Source organism: Dicentrarchus labrax, unplaced genomic scaffold, assembly GCF_905237075.1.
Source record: "Dicentrarchus labrax unplaced genomic scaffold, dlabrax2021, whole genome shotgun sequence".
Classification (NCBI taxonomy): Eukaryota; Metazoa; Chordata; class Actinopteri; family Moronidae; genus Dicentrarchus; species Dicentrarchus labrax.
Window position 1 is genome coordinate 19,698,447 of NW_026136706.1, and position 21,046 is coordinate 19,719,492.

The 21,046-nt window shown below is 40.8% G+C and overlaps 1 protein-coding gene across 2 annotated transcripts; it reads left to right on the plus strand.

Annotated features, from left to right (window-relative positions):
* Positions 1-13,689: 13,689 nt before the first annotated feature.
* On the plus strand, positions 13,690-20,560 carry rnaseh2b (ribonuclease H2, subunit B). 2 transcript variants are annotated; one of them, XM_051404447.1, is made up of 11 exons: positions 13,707-13,936; positions 14,280-14,348; positions 15,083-15,190; positions 15,856-15,932; positions 18,613-18,727; positions 18,813-18,877; positions 19,052-19,157; positions 19,461-19,542; positions 19,635-19,680; positions 19,957-20,034; positions 20,391-20,560. In XM_051404447.1, exons 1-11 carry the CDS (start codon positions 13,873-13,875, stop codon positions 20,499-20,501), a joined length of 921 nt encoding a protein of 306 aa, XP_051260407.1. In that variant the 5' UTR covers positions 13,707-13,872; the 3' UTR covers positions 20,502-20,560. The 2 variants fall into 2 exon arrangements, with proteins under 2 accessions (XP_051260408.1, XP_051260407.1); XM_051404448.1 differs by lacking the exon at positions 19,957-20,034 and having other exon boundaries at positions 13,690-13,936.
* Positions 20,561-21,046: the final 486 nt, after the last annotated feature.

Below are 21,046 nucleotides of genomic sequence, written 5' to 3' on the forward strand. Positions count from 1 at the left end.
TTGGCACGGTCTGAGCCAATGATGTCATCCTGGTGAATGGGCCAGCAATATGGGGATCAGCAAGTTTCTGAAATGAGAAACGGTAGGGTAGCATGATATTGGAGTTGTTATAGTAGAAAGGTAAAGTTGCAGCATTTTGGCGTGTTTTTCTTCTTCCCCCTCTGTAAAAGGGACAATGGTGAGCTTTGGAGACTGTATGCCCACAAAAGCTGGTCTCAAATTACATGTTGCAAGTCTCAAAATATTGAGGCACGGTTGGAGGTTTTCATGTGGCGGTGCTGAGGAGTTTTGATAAGTGGTTTAAGAGTCTGCCAGTGAAATCTGTTGTTTTCAGCCCGGGCTTGTAACATTGTATGATGAAGATTATAACCATCCATTTGAGACTCACTTTTTTAGAGATGTGTGTGTGTGCTGAGGTGGGGATAGCATTATCAGTTCTAAAACTAGATTGTGAGGTCCGGGGCTTTGGTCATGGTGTTCACCCGTCTGTCCCGTGAGAACAGGCCAGGGCCCCCGTCACCTCCACCTGCTCCAACCTCCAGAGGGGACCGGGGGCTAAATTTAGACCAACAAGGAAGCTCGTCTGCGGACACGAAGCAGGATTGAGCTCCTCCAGATTGTTGGAAAACTGGGGCCCTCATCTTTTTGCCAAGCATACAGGGAGGTATTTACTGCAAAAAATAGAGAGAAGTGTTTCATTTTTTCAGTTTTTAAATATTTATGTAGCATTATAAATGAAATTATTATCAATGTTAGTGGCATGGCTCTTGAGATGGCAACGTTGGTTAGTTTGTCCGCCACTTTGATCCAGAGTGAACTATAACAACCATTGGATTGGTTGCCATATACAGACATTCATGGTCTCCACAGGATAAATCCCAGAACTTTTTTATGGACACATTCAACACTCACATTTTTGCTTTTAGGTGAAATGTCTCAACAACAATTGGAATTTCATTGCCATGAAATTCCATACACACCTTTATATCCCTCAGGATAAATTATAAAAACACTGATGATCCCTTAATTTTTTACATAACTCCATAGCAGGTCTACATTTTCATTTGTCCAATACTTTGGTTTACGACTAAATATGTACAAAAATATGAACATTCCCATCCCTCTCAGCTTCACTTTCTGTTTATTGCTATTTACCCACTGTTAACATGCTAACATACTACATCAATGTGAGAATGTTAGCATGATGATGTTAGCATTTAGCATTTCTGACCATATTTCTACGCTTCTATCATCTACACTGCCATGAACAATGAACCCTTTCACTTACACACAGTAAATGCAGTGCAGACGTCAATAGAGGTTTCTAAGCGAGACAATCTTTCAGTCTATGTGTATAAAAAAATCAAAATGTTAATGCTCTGATGATTTGTGTTAAAATGTTGCCATGTCCCTTTTTATTGGGTGGAAATAATCTAGCATTAACCAATGCAGCCTGACCCGTTTTTGATAAGCACTGTAGAGCGAGAACACGCACACACACTCAGACACACATGCACAAGCGCATGTGCACTCCTGCCTTGCATGCACCTGTTGTCTTATATGGAACATGCAGCTCTCCCTTGAACAGGAGGTAGAGCACTAAGAATTTCCACCTGTGCGTGGGTGGGGTGTGTGTTTGTGTGTGTGAGTAAGTGACAGATAAAGAGGGAGGAAGTAAAAGAGGGAGGAGAGCGACAGTGGTGTTTTATCAAGGGATGACTTGAATAAATTCCCCCCTTTTAAACACACCCTCCTTAACTCACTCCTATGCCCTTCAGCTGCTCTTTGTCCACCCTTCGGACCCCCTCCTCCTCCTCCCCCAACCTCCCCCTTCCACCCCGTGGGCCCAAACGTCGCCCTAACATTGACATGTTTTGGGTCATTTCATCTGATGGGATCTCCTGGGAGGAATTAGCATGTGCAAAAGAAAAGTCCACAGTTTTAAAAGCTCAGTGTTTCCAATTTGCCGCCACATGCTTCAAATTAGCCACGTATTTACTAAGGTCAGGCACTGGGCATAGAGCCCGTGGGGGAGCCTGTGTACGGGTTTGAGAGAGAGGGAGGGAGAGTGACAGGGAGAGCGAGCAAGAGAGAAGCAAGTTAGTTTAATTGCAATCCACTGCTGCCATCATAATACCACAAAATTTTAGTTCAGTCTATCTAAATGAATGCACAGAAGCATAACCGTTTCAACAATTTGTCATCTGAGCAATGCAGAAGTTGAGTTCAGATAATATAATCACTCATGGCTCTTTTCGCACTCACACTGATTTACTGCCAATTGTTTTATTTTTACTTTGTGAGGAAAATTAACACAGTGGCTTATAATACTATATTGGGGTATTTTAAAGGAGGCTCAATAGGATTGCATTTAGAGTCTGATTTAAAGTAGCTTTTTTTCCTGGCATGAAAGAATATGAGAAGCTGCGGCCTGGCTTCTGTCAGAAACCTGAAGTTTTACAAGCTTATTATCAGGCATTTTTAGTTCTGGAGACTTGCTTTATTTGTTCTGAGGCCAAATTACATCCTTATCGCATCTGTTGTGTGTTCATCTTGTTTATATCACGACTCAGTCTTGGGTGAGGCTCCTTGAGTGGGTTTTATGCTTGTCCCTGTGTCTATGTGTGTGTGTGTTAACATGCACACGCTTTAGTATGTATGTGTATGTGTCTGTGTGTGTGTGTGTGTGTGTATGTGTGTCTGTGTGTGTGTGTGTGTGTGTGTGTGTGTGTGTGTGTGTGTGTGTGTGTGTGTGGGTGTGTGTGTGTGTGTGTGTGTGTGTGCCGCCAAGCCTAAAAGCATTTAAGCGGGAATGGGAGAGGGTCTGGAATCCTGGGATGACATCATTATCCATGATGTCATTTGTGCAGGGTGACTTTGGCACATGTGATGGTTTTGGGTGAGGTCACACTTTCACTTCTAACTCACTGTAATTGACAATGAAACAGCAGGTCACCGCTGGAGATTGAGCAATGTCAAATTTAGCAGCAAATTAGGTAGTCAGAAATAACTAATTTAATCATTTAATTTGCCTTCAAAAGCACAGGATTCATTTTTGTCAAATTCACGTGCCAAGTCCTTCAACCATAAAAATCATTAAACACGATCAAGATTAGATACTTATCAATCTATAAATCATAAAAACTGTATTGATGTGAGAATTTATGATGTGCTCCGTGTGCGCTCCATACTACTGCTTGTGCACAGCTTTTGTATGTAAGTGAGGTCAAAATTTTCTCCATATGTGCACTCATAAAAAAAGAGTTAAAGAAAATTCTTATGCTAGCTTTGCCAATGGTTACTGAGAGCTTTACAGGATGGCAATAATTCAACATTAAATGGTTCAGAACTAAAATAATTTGACACCCATATATGAGAAAAAGAAGAAGGAATGAATGCAGAGATGTTTGAGCTATTGCGCTTCAGTGTGCAACAGTCCTTCAGCTTCACGGTCAACTTTTTGATGTGAGTGTTACCTATAAAGATGGAAAGAAACTCTTTTTTATTACTTTCAGCCCTTTCAAAGCTAAAATGAGTGGAGCAGTATGTTATCATGAGACATTTCTGATTATTTTTATTATTACCTTTTATATTGCATTTAAAAAAAAGAACAATCCTTTGAGTCCTCCTCATTGTGTACTGGCTGACCTTTTACTTTCTGATATAGAGGCCAAGTCAAGGATCACGTCATATAAGACAACTAACATATCTTTCTATTTGTGATTAATATATGGGGAAAAAAAGAGCTGTTACTCTGGTTTCCAACATTTGTTTTTAAAGGACCATTATGTAGGATTAAGTGGTATCTAGCAGTGAAGTTGCAGATAGTAACTAACTGAGCACCACTTGCGTCTGTATTTGACAACCTGGACTCCATGGAATGAGACCCACGGCGTCTGCAGATAAAAACAGCTCATTATGAGGTAATGATAACACAACGATTTCTATATTCAGGTGATTATACACTGATGAAAACATACCTATGAATATTATATTCCATTTCGGCCAATAGGTCCTCCTAAATGTTACACACTGGACCTTTAAGATGTAATGTGCTTGGAAATAGCGCTCAGAAAATTACACCCTCTATTCTTATTCCATCGATTGAAATAAGGAGAAACTCCCCACCAACAAAAACCTTTAGGAGGAAAAAAAAGGAGTGTAGTAAAGTTAGCTGGTCCACCTTATAGGTCAGTCCACCTCAAGCCTGATTAGGTTCGAATAAGTACGAGGTACAGCTACTTTATGCTCCCCTATACAGTATAGAGCAGGCAAATTCTCAAGTTGCAAAAGACACTGTTGCTTGCCCCTTGGGCCTGTGGTGAGTTAATTTGAGGTACTTATTTGTTTATCTTTAGTGTATGTGTTATGTACGAGCATACTGTCTTCCCCTAAATTTCCCCACTGCTGGGTGAACTGTGACCCTTACTGTGGTCAGTATATCCTGGTTGACAGTTATACACATTGTCTCTGTATAAACCCACCAGTTTGTTTCCTGTAGCATAAATAAATTGTTATAATTTTTTCTCTTAGTATAAGTTTTTTTTTTTTTTTACCTTTTTGCCCTTAAAAACCTGGTCTGTGCTATTCTTTCTGTGTTTTATGGGTCAAACACTGTCTGAGATGGTTAAATCCCCACAGTAGGGAACCTCAAAACATCAGAATAAGAATCCGTCTCCCAGGGCGGACCAACGTGCATTATACGTTGTACGTTCAGAGCAGACGAAAATAACAAATGACACTATGGACTAACAGAATGACAATGACATCCAGCAGTAAAATAAGCTTTGATTGCTTTACTACCAAACTAACTAGCAACCAGAAATCAAAACACTGACGCTCAAGGCATTAAGTTCACAGCACTCCTGTGGCTGGAAGGATTATGTGTGAGATATTGTGGTGATTGCTCAGACCACAAAGAGTAAATTTGGAAATAGACTCAACCTCTGGTTATTTTGACTGACTGAGTTCACAGTGACACTCATCTGATGAGTGATTTTTGTCTGTATTCTTTGCTTATGAGACATAAATGTGTTAGTGGAAAAATTATTCAGATTCATGTAAAACCCACATGCTTTCCTCATGTGTCCTCCTCTGGTGTGTAGCTGTAGGTCATTTGCATCAACCTCCTCTTGACTACGTCATTCAGCCAGTAACCATCAATTTATCATAGCATGAACATGAACACACACACACACACACACACACACACACACACACACACACACACATACACACAGGCACACATGGATAGCTTGAGGTGGGCCATCCATTCTCATTAGTACCCTGTTGCAGTCGGCTGACGGTAAACTGAGCGTGTGCCAAAGTCATAAACTTGCACCCCCCTGTTGCCGCCATTACCTCATAATTATGATATCACACAAGTGTCTCATAGTGATGACATCACACCACCAGATTCACGGTCTTGGCTTTTTCGATTACATTACACGAGGCCAGTTCATGCCAAGACCCTTATCCCTGAAAAGCCAAGGACAAAATGCAGACTGTGAGACTGGGTCCAGTCTGGAAAGTAATTACCAATTTTACTATAGAGATGAAAGTGTCTGGTTCAGCTATTGTTGTCCACTTAGAAAAGCTTATTGGTAGAATTTAAACTCTTGTTCACACTCTGAGATAATGGTGTTGGCAAGTAAAGTTGTCATTACCTATAGCATGGAAATGTGCCAAAACCCTCACTGTATGAATAATGTTTTAGTCTTTCTGGTCACGAATAATGAAGTCATTGGTCTTACACACTGTCTATCCATTCATGTCTCTATATAAATATTTGCTGACATACAGCATTTCATACATTACTTAAAAATGATTGTGTTTGAAATGCCAATGTGTTTATTGAACATGTGCACCCCTGCCGCGAAATTCAGCACCGCTCTAATGTGAAGTCCTTCAGAGCCCATGAAATCATGGCGAGAGTCGTTTTAGTCTAGTGGAAAAATGACAGTTCTGACATTAAAGCATAGATCCATCACGGGAACAATTTCACTAAGAGACTGACTAGTTATTTCATGAAGCAGCTGGGTCAATCCATCTTCTGAGGTAAGTTAAAGGCTACACGCCGGGCTCTCAGCCATCCGGTACCTGTCACTGCTGTGTAGCCACTCAGCCTCCCTCAGCACGTACACCTTCATGTGTTCGCCTTTCTTTCAGTCTGTCTGTCTGTCTGTCTGTCTGTCTGTCTGTCTGTCTGTCTGTCTGTTTGTCCTTCGCTTTCATCCAGCATCTGCTTTTCTGTTCCAGTAATGATTCTCAGAGTATAGAGTGTGAGAGAACTGAAAAAGAAATCAAAATGATTCAAATGCAAAGCTGCTTATAAACACTCCAAACTTCATTGTTAAATTATTCAGCATCCTTGATAAGAGATGATGTGCAATACACAGTAGTTTGGTATCAAAATATATTTATATCAAAAGTGTCCTCCAAAGCTGAGAATTTCTCTAAATACTGGAGAATTTATGTCTGAAGGGAGAATATGAAATAACAGCACATATACTGCAAGACACACATTAGTACACAAATACATTGTGTAATGGACTGTTCCTTTCCCAATGTGTCACCCTCTACCTTGTAGATTTATATGGAATGAATATAATGACTTTGCGCCCAAATTATCCCAGTATGCTGGTGAAAGATCCAGATAATCTTTTAATGGCCAGAGTTGTCGACTGTCTCATTGCGCAGCTCATAAATCTGGGAGTGCAGAAAGTGCCCCTCGGCAGCTCTGGGTCCCATTGACTATTTTGTGTCTGAAACTGGATCCCTTCAAAGTGAAATGGGAGACGTGCTGCTGTCAGTGAAGAAGAGGAAACAGCGGGTCTTTGCTCTGTCCGAGAGTTTCACTGACTTTTGAGAGTCCCAGTGGTGGACTTGTAGCCTGAGGAAACAGTTGCTATGGAGGTACTGAAAGTGTGGTTGGCAGATGTGTCTTAGTTCAGACGTTTAGAAAAAAAAAGTTGAAGATGAGATTTTGTAAAAAGAAATGAAAAACAAAATCTACAACCACTTCCTATGCTCTTGTAGGTGTGATGGGAACATAATCCATATTTTCTTGCAATGAAGCAAATTCAGTTTTATTTATATTATTGGAAAAATATAAATCACACCAAAACCATAAAAACCTGCTTTAACAATAAATACACTGGTGCTTAAGAAAAGAGCTGCCACTACAGTTGCATACTCTCCATCAGGGGGTTCTGGTGCACATCCCCTGACATGACCCAGCCTTAGAGAGTGGAAGCACAGAGAAGTGCCCTGGAATTCTGGGGTCTCATAAATAAACAAATAAACACATTTCATACACAGAGTACTTATTCTAATTACAGCCCTGGACATGCGCTGAGCAGTCTCTAATTTCTCTCTGAGCAGAGAGACTTGCGGAGCCGTCTGCGGCAGACCAGCAGTCGGCAGATGTAATTACCACATCATCTCTGGTCCCTGGTACACTGAGGGAGAGGGAGGAAGAGAGAGGAAGACAGTGAGTGAGAGAGAGAGCGAGAGAGAGAGACAGACAGGGAGAGCGAGACTGATCCTAGTAAACAATAATTAGGGTTGGGGATGGTATATTGTGGGACATCTACTCGGCGGGACAGAGTAAAGAGAGGGAAAGAAAAGGGAGAGAGGAGACAGGCAGGGATCATGGGCACATGAAAGCCTCTGGGACAGACAGCCCCCCCTGAGAGGGTGAAAGTTAAAATTTTATCAGGACCCACACACCAGTGCTCCATGCAAGGCTACAACTAACGGGTATCGATTTGGAATCATCCATCAATCATTCTTTAGATTCATAAACTAATTATTTAATCTATATATTGTAAAGAAATCCTTAAATTGCTTGTTTTGTCCAGCCAACAATCCAAACCCTAAATGTATTACCAGTAAATTAATAATAATATTAAAACATAAAATAACAGGTAATTTCAGCCCTCATTTATAAACAGAAAAAAGGCACAATGAAGAGACACAAATTTCACTTACTAAAAAGTAAAAAACGCCTATTAGTAAAGTAATCTGTACCATATATAAAATGTTTTACAATACATGTATAAACTTGGTAGTACACTGTTCCTTCCAGTTTTCAGTTTTACATAGAAGGGGCCTTGTGCAGTTTGATTAAAAACAAAGAAAGTCCTGTTAACCTTCAGTGTTTCTCACCAAACTCCTGTCTCATAAAAACCTTTCAATGCTGATGTTTTTGAACATTTTGAAAACTAATTTGTTTACATCCATTTGTGCAAGCTTGTAGTCTTCCTCCTCCCTGGAATTTACTGCCCCAGTGTTACTTTTCTTGGCACATTATAATCAGTGGAATAGTGTGAAGCTACTGGCAGGAATCTATATTGTGTGACTCTCGTCCTCAGTGGTGTGCAGGGCCGGCTCCGTGGCCATTTTGGTGCCCTAGGCGAGATTGGGATTTGTGTCTAGGAGGCAGAAAGCGATTCTAGCCTTGTCAATGATTTGATAACATTAAACAACAGAAACAAGAACTCATGAACACAGTAAGCAAAATACAGCTGAGAAGAACAGCCTTCTCACTAATGGTTAAACCGGTACAAAAAGCTATTACCCATTACCTCGTGTTCTGAACAGACACATTACAAACACTATAACAAAAAGTTAGAAAAATTTGCATTTTGAAATATAAAACTTGTCCTGGCATTGGCCTCGTATTTCATATGGCTCCATTCTCCTATCCCCTTCGCTACAGGAAACAACAACCACCTCCGAGCTACCAAACCTAAATGCTAAAATTACCAAGTTACCCTAATATTGTCACTATTGGTAGGAACATTAGCAGCTGTTTGTGTCCATGTGTAACGCTGACTTATTCTAAAGGTGGGGTAGGCAATTCTGGAGGAATCCAAAACCATGACACATAACATGGTATAGTGAAGAAAGACACAGCAAGTAATGTAACTAATATTTGCTGGGCTGTGGGTTAGTAAACTGTTGCTAAAGTTAAGCAGCTTATATGCGCAGAGGACGCACACTGGCTCCAGACACAACTCCCCTGCTACTACAGCTAACGTCTCAACAACAGCGTATCAGATGAATGTCCGTGGGAAAATAATTCATTGTTACCTGACACACAAATCCTGGCTGGAATGGCTGGAATAACAAGTTAGTGTTGTGTGGCTCAGTCCAATCCACTTTGTTGATTTTCCATTTACAGAGCGAGAGCTGGGTACAACCACCAGATTCTTTTCAGTGCACACACACAGTGATGGTAGACCGTGACGAGATATTCACTGAATTTGAAAAAAGAATCATATTACCAAGAATCGCTTACCCCACCTCTAAAGGTGCAGTGTGCAATGTGGCAGAAATGGATTGTTGTGTGTTTGTTACCTAAAGACCTTTTAAATACTTGCTTGCGAATATGTTGCATCAAAACGATTCATACCGGCAGCGATGCAAATTTGTGACACATTAAAATTGTATTGTATTTTATCACTTGCATTATTATTGGTTGCTGATTTTAATGTGTTCTTGCCCATAGTGTTTTGTTTTTTGTTATTTTTTGTTTCTTGGTTTCTGTAGCACTTTCAGATTTTTTTACAAATAAAATGTATTATTATTATTATTAATAAATATAAAATTAAATCCACACACACTGCGGAGCAGGACAGTGGTGATGAGAAACAAACAATTAACAGGTCCACAACACCGCCATCAGTTGTGATGTGACGTCTCTTCCGTACAATGTGATTGGTTGATGCCTTTATTTGCGGTGTTAAAGCTCAGAAAAATCAACCTCAATCTCAGTCAAACTCCCCCAGTGTGTAAAGGCCTTATAGTTTTGATCTACGGAGCTCATGGGTCCTCTTCAATGGAGGCCGCCCATGGATGTATAAAGAGAGCTGGATACACTGTTGTAGGCAGCACTACATTCATTCCTCAGTGCAACATGAAGCCAAAAAAGCCACTTCCAAAGAAATTACCAGGATGAATGCATACAGACACTTCAGGGGGCCAAAATAGACAGGAAAGGGGGCGAGAAAGGAGATGACATGCACCAAAGGGCCTCAGGTCAGAGTCAACCCATGACTCAGCCTGGTTGCAGTAGGTGAGCTATGCCAATGGATCATATTCTGATACTACAATGATTCATTAGGGGGTTGTAATGCTCAAAAAATTTATCCAATGTTTTACAGCTGCTTCTCTCGCAATGTAAGTTCATGGGAAAATGTTTTTGGACCAGTGTGCATCATGTGATAGACGCCATTGCTGTAATTACACGGTTTGGCCACTATGTCAAGTCTGGCGCTCATCCTCTGAACCACCATGTTTCAACCAGAACGGATAGACCAAACACTGGGAAAGTAATGGGAAGGATTGCCGTATCACCTGCATGCAAAATTTGACTTTGGGGTATACTGCATGCAGTTTTAAAGTCATGATTGCACCAAAGATACTTTTAGCTCCTAGTTTAGTTCCTGAGATCAGTAGCCCTGATTCCATACCATGTGTTACTAGTAGTCACAAACTAAGCCTACCCTTTAACTTGACAGGGTTGATGGTTAGGTCCAATGCTACATTACCGACCAGGCAAATCAGGCACTGCAATGGACCTCAGACATGTAGTCTGAAAGCCCCCTGATTTGGCAACAGTTTGTAGTAATTTGATCAGTTGCAAATTTGTACTGAAGCACAACATAAACTTAAAATGGTGAAGGCTTTAATGTGGCTCTTGCATTTTTTCCTATTTTGTCATGTCAAAATATAGTTTAAAACGTGTAATTGTACTTAAACTTAGTAAATGTAGGAACTCAATGGGTTCTTAAAGGTTGGCTAATTTATGTGCTGGGGCCACGTAGCAGGTTGACACGGCCATGGGTAGGTGGTTTAAACATAAATTCGCTTATTTTAAGTTCTGCAAACTAACTACAGTCCTCAGATATGTAGTAGAATGTAGCGGAGTTAAAAGTAAAATACTTCTTTTAAAAACATATCTCCAGAGTGTGCTTAAGTACTGTAGCAAATGAATATCAGGATTTTCTACCAAAATATAAAAATCGATATATTTTCTAAATTATTACTCCAAGCAACACAACAGTTTATGTTTAAGCCATCACGCCATTCTCTGCCTTTGAGGAGAGAGGAAATACCACATTCAACCAGAGGCCTCACCCAGAGCAACTCATGCTGGGAATAAGGAGTAATCATCTTGTGGGGTGGGTCGGGGGAAGAGGAATAATACTTTACGGGAAGGAATATCTCCCCAGTGAGAGGATTGGCGAAGAACACAATGTGTGTGTGTGTGTGTGTGTGTGTGTGTGTGTGTGTGTGTGTGGGGTGCACATAAGGCATACGTGCTGAAAAGTCAGATTGTACAAACATGCATGTGGAAATAGCATTTCAGTGATTCTTGCATTCCTGGCATTCCTTCCTGTGAATTTCCAGTCAGCATGATGCTTGTTGTTCCGGAGCTCTGACATCACGAGGGGGTTCCACTCTGCCGTCCACATTCTGCCTCCCGCTCTCTCACAATCTCACCCATATTTGGAAGTGAGAGGAAGGGAATCCCAGATGATGACTCAAAGGCTTCTGCTGCCAAGGGGAATTCTCTCCACATCTGTTTTTGTGTGCGTATGTGTGTGTGTGTGTGCATGCCTATTATTAATGTGTATCAATGTATACATTACCTCCTCGAGCTGTTGATGGAGTTTTCATCTGTAGGGAATTCAAAATGGTAACGTGGCTTCAACGGCTATGAGAAATAGCCCCGTGTTTGCATCTATACAGAAAAAGTGGCACCCAGAGTGATGTTGTCTTTCTATTTATAACCTGCTTCTCTTGGCAGCCATGATGGTTAAAAAAGAACTGTAGTGAATATGCATGCTCTAAAATCAGCTCTTTTCACTCTAGAAAATCCTCTAGATAGACAATGAAGGGGGTAAAAATACTCTCTTGATAATGCACAGCACATGGTGGTGACATGACAGCTCAAATCCATGTGTAAGCTGTAACCAGTCATCCTGCATTGGACCACCACAAATGAGGCCACAGAGATAGATAGGACCATGGGCTGTTCAATGTGCTCAGCAGAGTGTGACCAACTGTCTACAGCCTGCTGGCTGCAATAAACTCCTACCTCCACAGAGAAGTTTATTGGAATCGTCTTATTTCTAACAAGAAATAGAAAGCTCAAAAGTGAATTACATAGGGAAGCAGGAAGTAGCGCTTGAATGGTAGACTGAAAGAACGGACATGGCTCTGGCTGTGCTGAAATTCTCTTTCTTGGATGTTATGATCGATGAGGATTTGGGTTTGGGAGAGGATAGAAGGGTCTCGGACTCCGGATCTACGAAGCCATATCGGGGCCTAAATTTAGACCCACTTTGTTCTCGTCTGCATGCTGGTGACAGAGGACTCGGCTCTCTGGGGTTGTCTGTGGTCCAGTGTATCAGAAAGGCTGCTGTTGTTCTCCCTGGCAGACAGAAACACAGACGTTCCCTCAAGCAGCCCAAAAAGAAAGAAAGCTTTCATGGAATATTCTGTTTAGCTGCAGACTGTTGTGTATGATACTCCCGGGACCCATAAAACAAGTAATTCACAGACAATATCTCACCCACGCTCTCTTTGCCACAGACTACAGCAACATAAATCTTACTGATTTCAAGGAGTTGAGACAGTGTTCAAAGCATTCAGAGCATGTGTTGCTCAAATCTGGGAAAATGGGCCTGCAAGGCAACATTATTTTTAAATGGACAGAGAAGAAAGTGATACAATTCCCCCAAAAAATGATATGCAGGAAAAGGTGACAGCATGAAAATGATCAAGGCTGAGACACTTGAAGCCACAATAGTCCCTCCAAATTGGCTCTAGTTTTCCTCTACATCATGCTACTCCCCACAGGGACACTGTATGGCGATGTTTAAAAGCTCAGTCACCCAGCACACAAATCCCTCCCTTCCTCATTACCAAAACAAGCTAATTAAAAACCTGTTAATGAGCTGTGTTGTGGGTGTCTTTAGGAGAGAGGGAAATCAACAGCTCAAAAAAGCTATATAAACATATCAGAGGGACCCCTGAACAGTTAAACAAATTGATGACACAGCTATAGTCATCTTATGGGAATGAAAACACACACAATGGGATGCATGCATCCCCATTTGAGCATGCATTTACACATGAACAGTACAGAAGGAAAAAAAACAAGTGACTCACTGAAAACCAACTGGGACACACAGTGTCATATCCTGAGAGAGCGAGTGAGAGATGCCCTCCTCTTACTGAAGGACAGATGGATCCCCCAATCTGTTGTGTGCCAGTGTGCCAAAGGACAACTGGTCACCAAACATCCTGCACCTGACAGTGGAGACCTTTTGGCTCTCGGTGAAGACCAAACCATATTTCACAAATATCAGCTAAGTGGCTGGTAGGTAGGTAAACTGTGCAGGACAGACCCAAATGTTACCATGTTATTTTTATCAAAGTTCTTGCGCGACCTCTAGCGGCATTCATCGGAAAATTCACGTTGGCGTGACGTCATCGCGGACTGTTCCACTGCGTTAAAATCCAGGGGGAGTTAAAAGTCTACCGAGGTGTCTTTTTCTGCTTCTTTTTGAGCTTGTTTCGACGCAAGAATATTTACGTATGCTTTTAAAAACGTGTTTAGTATTGCTTGTTTAAAAAATGATGGAATTGAGCTGACAGCGCAACAATAAAAACATCTTGTTTTCTCCTCTGTGACACAAACAGGAAGTGCACAGAGAGAGGCGCCTTTTCTGAGCTCATGTTGTCAGGCAAAAAGTAACCATTACGACCTGTAGGCCGACCCTGTATTTGGCCCAAAGAAGCTTTAGTTATATGTGAACAACAAACCACGTCAACAGAAATTCCTCCACTTACAACATGGCTGCTAAAAAGAAGCGAACCCCTAATGTGCAGACTGACAGCTGGGTTGTCATTGCCGCAGGTATGTTTAAGCAGTTTGAGCTAACGATAGCTAACCTCGCTATGTGCTGTAAGTTGCACAGGTTATAGTTATAGTCTAAAGTTATTAGACATTCATACCTCTGTCAGCACAACATTTAACTAGTGGCAGAACTGTTAGTCAATGTAGTAGCACGCCCCTAACTTAAGCTACATGTTATTACACGTTACTAAGTTACAACCAAAGTTAACTAACGCTAGTTAATGTTGTTGGACTCCAACAAAGTGAACGTCAGTCATTAACTAGTGCTTGATTCAGTGTTTAGTGAGATTAACGTTAGGCCTTTTGTTAATGATGGACCTTCCTTTTGTTTTGGTGTCCACAGACTCTGTCATCGACACACAGAAGCACGACAGTGACCCGGCTTTTGTGAGACTCAGGAATCCCTCTACAGGTCTCTGTTTTTTTTATTGTTATATATCTGTCTAGGGCTGCAACTAACAATATAATTATCCTAAGGTCTTTAAGCTACCAGAGGTTTCCAGAGCCCGAGGTGAAGTCTTCAAACTCATTGTTTTTGTCCATAACCTGATGATGGTTTAGATCCAGTTTGCTGTCACAGAGATTATAAAAAGCAAATATTCACATTTGAGACACTGTAATCATGTAATGTTTGGCATTATTGTTTATAAAAGGACTTAAATGATTGAAGGTTCCCTGTGGAGTTTTTGGTCCAGTAGCATGATGGACCATGATGGTTTTGTTTTTCTTGCATGCACATGAGGATACACACGTGTTATGCATCAGTATGACAACAAAAACAGAGAGGAAAGAGACAGTTAAATATGGATGTTGGATTGAAAATGTGCAACTTAGCAAATATTTTATGAGGAAGGAAATGCGTTCAACACATCTTTTAACACTGGGTTTAAACATGACTTTAAATAGTTTATGAGAAAATCCCACAGGGCACTTTAAATCAATGATCATGGATGCTGCAAATCAATTCTGATCATTATTGCTGCAGTCGTAACAACACATTAACATTAAGTCAAAATATAATAAAAGATAAAGCCAAGTAAACTTCAGCCTTTGACTTCTCGCAGCAGTCTAATTCAGTGAACTGACATGCATTATTTACAGATGTGTTAGTGAAAGTAACACAGTTCTCATTTTTGTATCCTGCAGATGCTGCGTCTCTGTATATGCTCGGTAGTGGCGATGTTCAGCTGTTTGAGGTCAAAGCGTTTGATGAAGATTTCCACTCCTGGTTTGTGGGCCAGACTGTACAGAGAGGTTGGTCTCACTCCTTATTGTTGTTGCTGTGTTCCCATTAAAATAATAATTTATGTGTGTTTTGAAGAATCACATTAGAAAAGTTAAATTTTCCTTTATTACATCATCTTTTACATCACCTTGTTCTGGTTTTCCGACTGGAGAACTGGCGCCACCTACTGCTTATCTCAAGATCCTACTCTTAATAATCGCAAAACAGTAGTAGATGGAAACAAGCATTCATTCACATTTTCTTTGGCCAATTTACTTGAAATTCGGTTAAAATGTGCAGTATATTTTGATGGAGACATGGCTGGTGTAAACTTCAAAACACTCCCAAGGTGGTTCACATTACCTTGAATCCCCATTAGCAGTGTTTGTCAGACGTAAAAAGAGTTTTTGTAATCAACACTTACAAAATCATATTTAGACTGTCTAGAGGAGTGTCCATATATCATGAAAACATACACCACACACAGACAAATAATATTGCGAAAGAGGACCTGCTGATACAAATTAAAACTAACCAACAGGTCTTTGACAAACTGGTTCAAGTTGTTTGTTGTAAACATGATGATGTTAACTGTGTGCATTTAAATATTCAGAGATGCTGCACTTTTATCCTGTAATTTCAACTCCTGGCCATGTGTTAATTAATTGTTCACAGTTGTCTCTTTTTTTAACAGATGGGAGGCTTCTCTTTGTAACACCAATGGATCCTCTCTATCTAATTTTGCCCTATTTGATTAAATCTGGCAGAGAGGTAAGAAACAGAACTCTCTGCTGTGATGTTTTCATGCTGATCATTGTGGTGTAATGCAGTCTTGCTCTGCGCCTTAACGGCTCTGCCAGAGCAAAGAGTTTGATTCCCTCTACAGTTTCACAAACCGTGCGATATATTGTTACAGTGTTATCCAGGGCTAAACAAGATCAGTAAATATAAATCAGCACAATTAGGGGAAGAAGGGGAAGTGGTAAGCTTAGGTGTAATAAAACAAAAAAACTTTACTTCTTCCAACTGTCTCACAGTAATTGTATCTTATTAATTTAGTACACACAGAGATTAGTGCTGTCAAACGATTAAAATATTTAATCGCGATTAATCAGAACTGGGCCCTCATTAAATTATGGATTAATATATATATATTTTTTTTAAATAGGCCTATTTGTGGAAAGAATGTACAATATTTGAGTTACATAACATCTTTTTATTTGTGTTCTTCCTAATTGTCCTTGAAATGGTGGTCAAGAACCCCCCCACCCCCAACACAAAAATGGTTTGGCCACTGATCGAAATTTGATGTTGTGTTGATTTGAAGTTCAGTACGCTAAAAAGGTCCGGTCAGCACAAGTCCGGTGCTCAGAAAATGAAAGAAAAGAGAAGAGAAGAAGAAAATAAAGAGGCCTTAGAGATTTTAAATATTTAAAAAAAAAGGTGGTGACAGTGAAGCTGGAACTAGTAAAGTTAACGTAGAGCAAAGTAAGAAACAGCGCAGCCAACGTTTAGCAGCCTTGTAACGTAACCTAACAGACCAGCTCTAATGTTAACGTCCATCAGCTTGTATAAGTGCCTGACACAACACGTTATCTCCGACAGAAACAGCTGAGTTTGGTAGCTCCGTCAGAGAGGATGAGACAGAGAGGAGAGAGATCCAGCTGCAGGCAGGTGACAGAGAGAGTGATGCAGGAGGGGCCCGCTGCCCCGCAATGGAGGGACAGAGTCAGGCTACCGGTGAGAGAGAGAGAGAGAGAGAGAGAGTCACAGTGGAGCGGGAGGGGCCCGCTGCCTCGTCGGAGAGTCTGAGCAGAATGGGTCAGAGATCACACACTTAATTTCAGCGATCCTGCATTATGGCCAACTAGAATGACCGACTGATAGAGTGAACCTCGTACGTGTGATGGCGCCTTTCTCAGAGAGGGAATTGCCAGCAGATGCAGAGGGCAGGGAATTCCCAAACTATCTGACATATTCCACATCCCACAATGGAAGGGAAAAAATCGATAGGGACTGGATAGTATAGCAGCTCAAAAAAGGCCTTATTTTGCCTACCATGCTTGCTGTTCTCCTTTGAAGTAGAGAAAAAGTCAATTAGGGCACTAAATTCCAGAAATTTACAGAAAGCTTTATGAGAGATTTCCAGAACATGAAAGAAACCGTGTACACAAACATTGTTATTGGAAGGAGAGGAAGAGCAGAGGAAAAGGAGAGATCTGGGCGTGGGGGGGGCCCATCTAAGATTATCTCGTCCCGGGCCCAGGCAAGACTGTCAGCTGGCCTGCCTTGCTTTGAGGAGGGGCGGAGAATTCACATCAGCTGTGTGTTTGGCCATCAAGTGGTAATTCAGACTGGACGTGCTGCGATGATAGCTCAGTTCACAACGACAAAACACACACATCACTTTGGTCTTGTCAATGAAACCATTTGGCAACTTTTAAAAAGTAAACTTTCCATTCAGAATATTATTTGCATCCATTTTGGCGTCTCGCGCTCGCCATCCACTCAAAACATAATGTCTACTACTCTTAAACAAGTGTGTGCCGCGTGCCTGTTTCGTTGGTTTCCGGTCTAGCTAGATACGGTGTGGTGTTGTAGTTTTTCTAACGTTACTAGTTGTTGCAACAGCATGTGAAAAAACTACAAAGTGTGCTAGGCCAAACGTTAATCTCACGAAAAAAAAATTGACGCCGTTAATAACGCGTTTAACTGACAGCACTAATAGAGATGAATGTTAAAACATTTCCTGGTTAATGTGTTGGAACTATTTCTTATCAAACAATCATAGGGAGCACCATTTCGAAAGCTTTGTATTAGGGATGTCCCAATCAAGTTTGTTTGCCCTCAATCCGAGTCATTTAATACTGAGTGTGTGCCGCTACTGAGTACGGATAACAAAGTGGACTATAAAACAGCCTAACAAACCCTCAGTGTAATCTTTTTTGGACTTGTTGTCATCTTGAGTGAATTTCTTTCTCCATTTAAAAGTGTCTTGCAGTGTTTTCTGCTTTGGTGCAGCCTTTGTTTGAGTTACCTGTTGAATGTTTATTTTCATCTGCTTAGTCTGTACATCTTTTGCGTCGATTACATTAATAAATTACTCACATAGGCTCTTTGTTGGCGGGGCATTTGTTGCAATTGCAAAAAAGTGCACACAGAACTCAGGAGGAGGAGAGACAGACAGCGGAGAGAGCTGACAACGGCTACACTGCATGAACTTTTGAGAGTGCGACAGCTGATGATTTAAACGATTTCTCTTTGATTGGGACATCCCTACTCTGTATTCATACAGCGGTTGCCAGGTTGAGATTTCTTCTCGCAGTCAAAGTGTCAGGTTGCTAATGGTTGTCAACACATGCTGTAGCTGGGGATGCTGTGCAGAAATGGCTCCACATGTACAACTCCTTCAAGTTTTTTTCCTGTTTTATCTTTGTCATCTGTTGCTCAGGGGAAGTTCCAGCCTGTGGATCAAGTTGTTATGGATGAGGAATTCCCAGCTTGTTCAAGGCTGCTGAGCTGCACACGTTCCCTGACCTCCCTGCACCACATTACAGAGGAGAAAGGTGAAGTTTACTTTTGAAGCTAATGTCACTCAACTATAAAGTTATGTTGATTGCAATGTTTACATGCTGTGTTTCATACTTCTAGAGGTGGGAAAACTGAAGTTCCACCGATACAGTCAAGAGAAGACAATGGATTGGTTGAAGAAAAAGGTACTCCAATAATGTAGACATACCATTATCTTATATGAAAATTAAGACAAATCCTAGACAAATCCTTTTTACTGCACTGCAATACAAAAATGTTAGGAAACATGTGTTCATGTGAAACATGCCAAGCTGGCTTTACACAGTGGAATTACAGACAGTTTTTGATTGTTGATGTAGGTGGAGAGGACCGTCATTGTGCTCAAGAAGAGAAATATCTCTGTGGGGGAAAGAGTCAAATCCACAACATACATCAGAGTGAAGTCAGAGTCAGACTACCATGAGGGTAAGTCACCTCAGCTTCAGGCCACTTCACTGTTCCAGACAAGTACTGTCTTAATATTGTGGGGAATTCTAGTCTCACCTTCCTGTGAAAGGACGACATATATAGGTCTCATTTCTATTTTCTTCTCAGTTCCTTTTTTTGCAGCAGATAGGATGTTGACCAACAGATGGCAGTAATATTGCATAGTTTATATTTATGACTTATGATCCTCAAACAACATTTCCCCAGCCTCAAACTATATAAAACATAAAGTATAGTTATATTGCTAATTACTGGCACTGTCATTCTCTCTTTATGATACAGAGGACTACCTGCGCTATGCCCATGGCCTGATATCAGAGTACATCAGTGAGGACCTGAGCAAAGCCCTCCTCAAACACTTGCAGTAAGTTCAGACATCTAACACTTCCAAATTAGGATCATTATTACAGCTAAAGGTATGTAAAGGATGCAGATCAAGCATATTCTACTCCACAGGTTACCAGAGCTCACAAGCCCAAAGGAGACAGAACCTCCTACCAAGGTACGTTTGTGTCTCTTAAGACATGACTGAAGCCTGTATATCAGACTCTCTTGTCTTTCTTCATGCTGCTGAAACTGCCTTGCATGTTTTCTGTAGTCCTCCACCTTGCTCTACCGTGGTTGTGTTTGCATATTTTTGATTATGCCTTAGAGATATGATCCTCATATGTGTGTTTTTAACTTGGGTTATAAGAGTGTGACGTCATCCCAGCTCACGGTGGCGTGTGTTTCTGTGGTCTTTGTCATGAAAAGCATTTCTTACTTCCTCGTTTGGCAGAAGCGGAAACTTTCAGACAATCCGGTGGAGGCCGGAGAGGACTACACCAAATTCAACAGTGCAGACTTTGTGCGGAAAGTGAGTGTGTACGGAGCAGTCTGGCTGAGTGGACCAAACAATTATTGGAGGAATATGTGCTTTGATCATCAGCATTGATTATGTGATAATGGCTAAAGTGATCCTTTGTTTGCTTTCATCCCTTTTCAGTCTTTTTTTACTATTTTGTCCCGAAGACCTTGATTTCTTAGTGTTGCTCTTGCTTTCTTTAAGCTTTGTCTGTAGAGTATACAAATGGGTCAAAGGGGCTTCCACCTCATGGAAATGTGTTTCTCCTCAGCCGGATAGATAGAAGTTCATGATGTGTAACGCATTACCTGCTGTCTCTTTGCAAAGTTGTTGAGTTATGTTGATTTTTTTAATTCCCCTTATTCCAGCCGCCCAAGAAGATGACTGCTGCTCAGAAAAGTCTGGCTAAGGTGGACAAGTCCGGCATGAAGCCTATGTCATCCTTCTTCAGCCCCAAGGTCAAATCAGAGAAAAAATGATTGTTGTATAGTTTCTGGTTTTGTATGTGACACATTTGTAATAAAGAAAAGAAAACTGATTCGACATGATTTTCATTTTAAATGGTTTGAATGAAATGTTGAGATGAGACTGAGTAGGAAAAAGAATAAGTAATTTTGCATTATTAATTTTAACATTACCACATTATTGTTTGTATTTTGCATAATATCAGCATGCTAACATATAGCCAGTGGTATGTAAGCATGCAGATTATTCAGAGTTTATTTAATATTCAATTAACTTTATTTGAACTATTCCTTCAACTCAGCCTTTGAACTGAGCGTGAACCTCCCTCTGAAATGAAAGTATTAATGCCGTACTCTGAGATATGTTTACCTTTCAGCCATTCTTATTGCCAGGAAGGACAGTGCTGCATTTTTCCGCTGGCTTTGATACCTTGAAGGAATGCGGTCTCTACAGATCTGAACCATAAACTGTACTTTAAATTAAATTCCATATAATTCAATATTCAATGTTTATCTTATTTAATTCAATTCAATTCAAAAGCACACTTCAAAGAAATGCT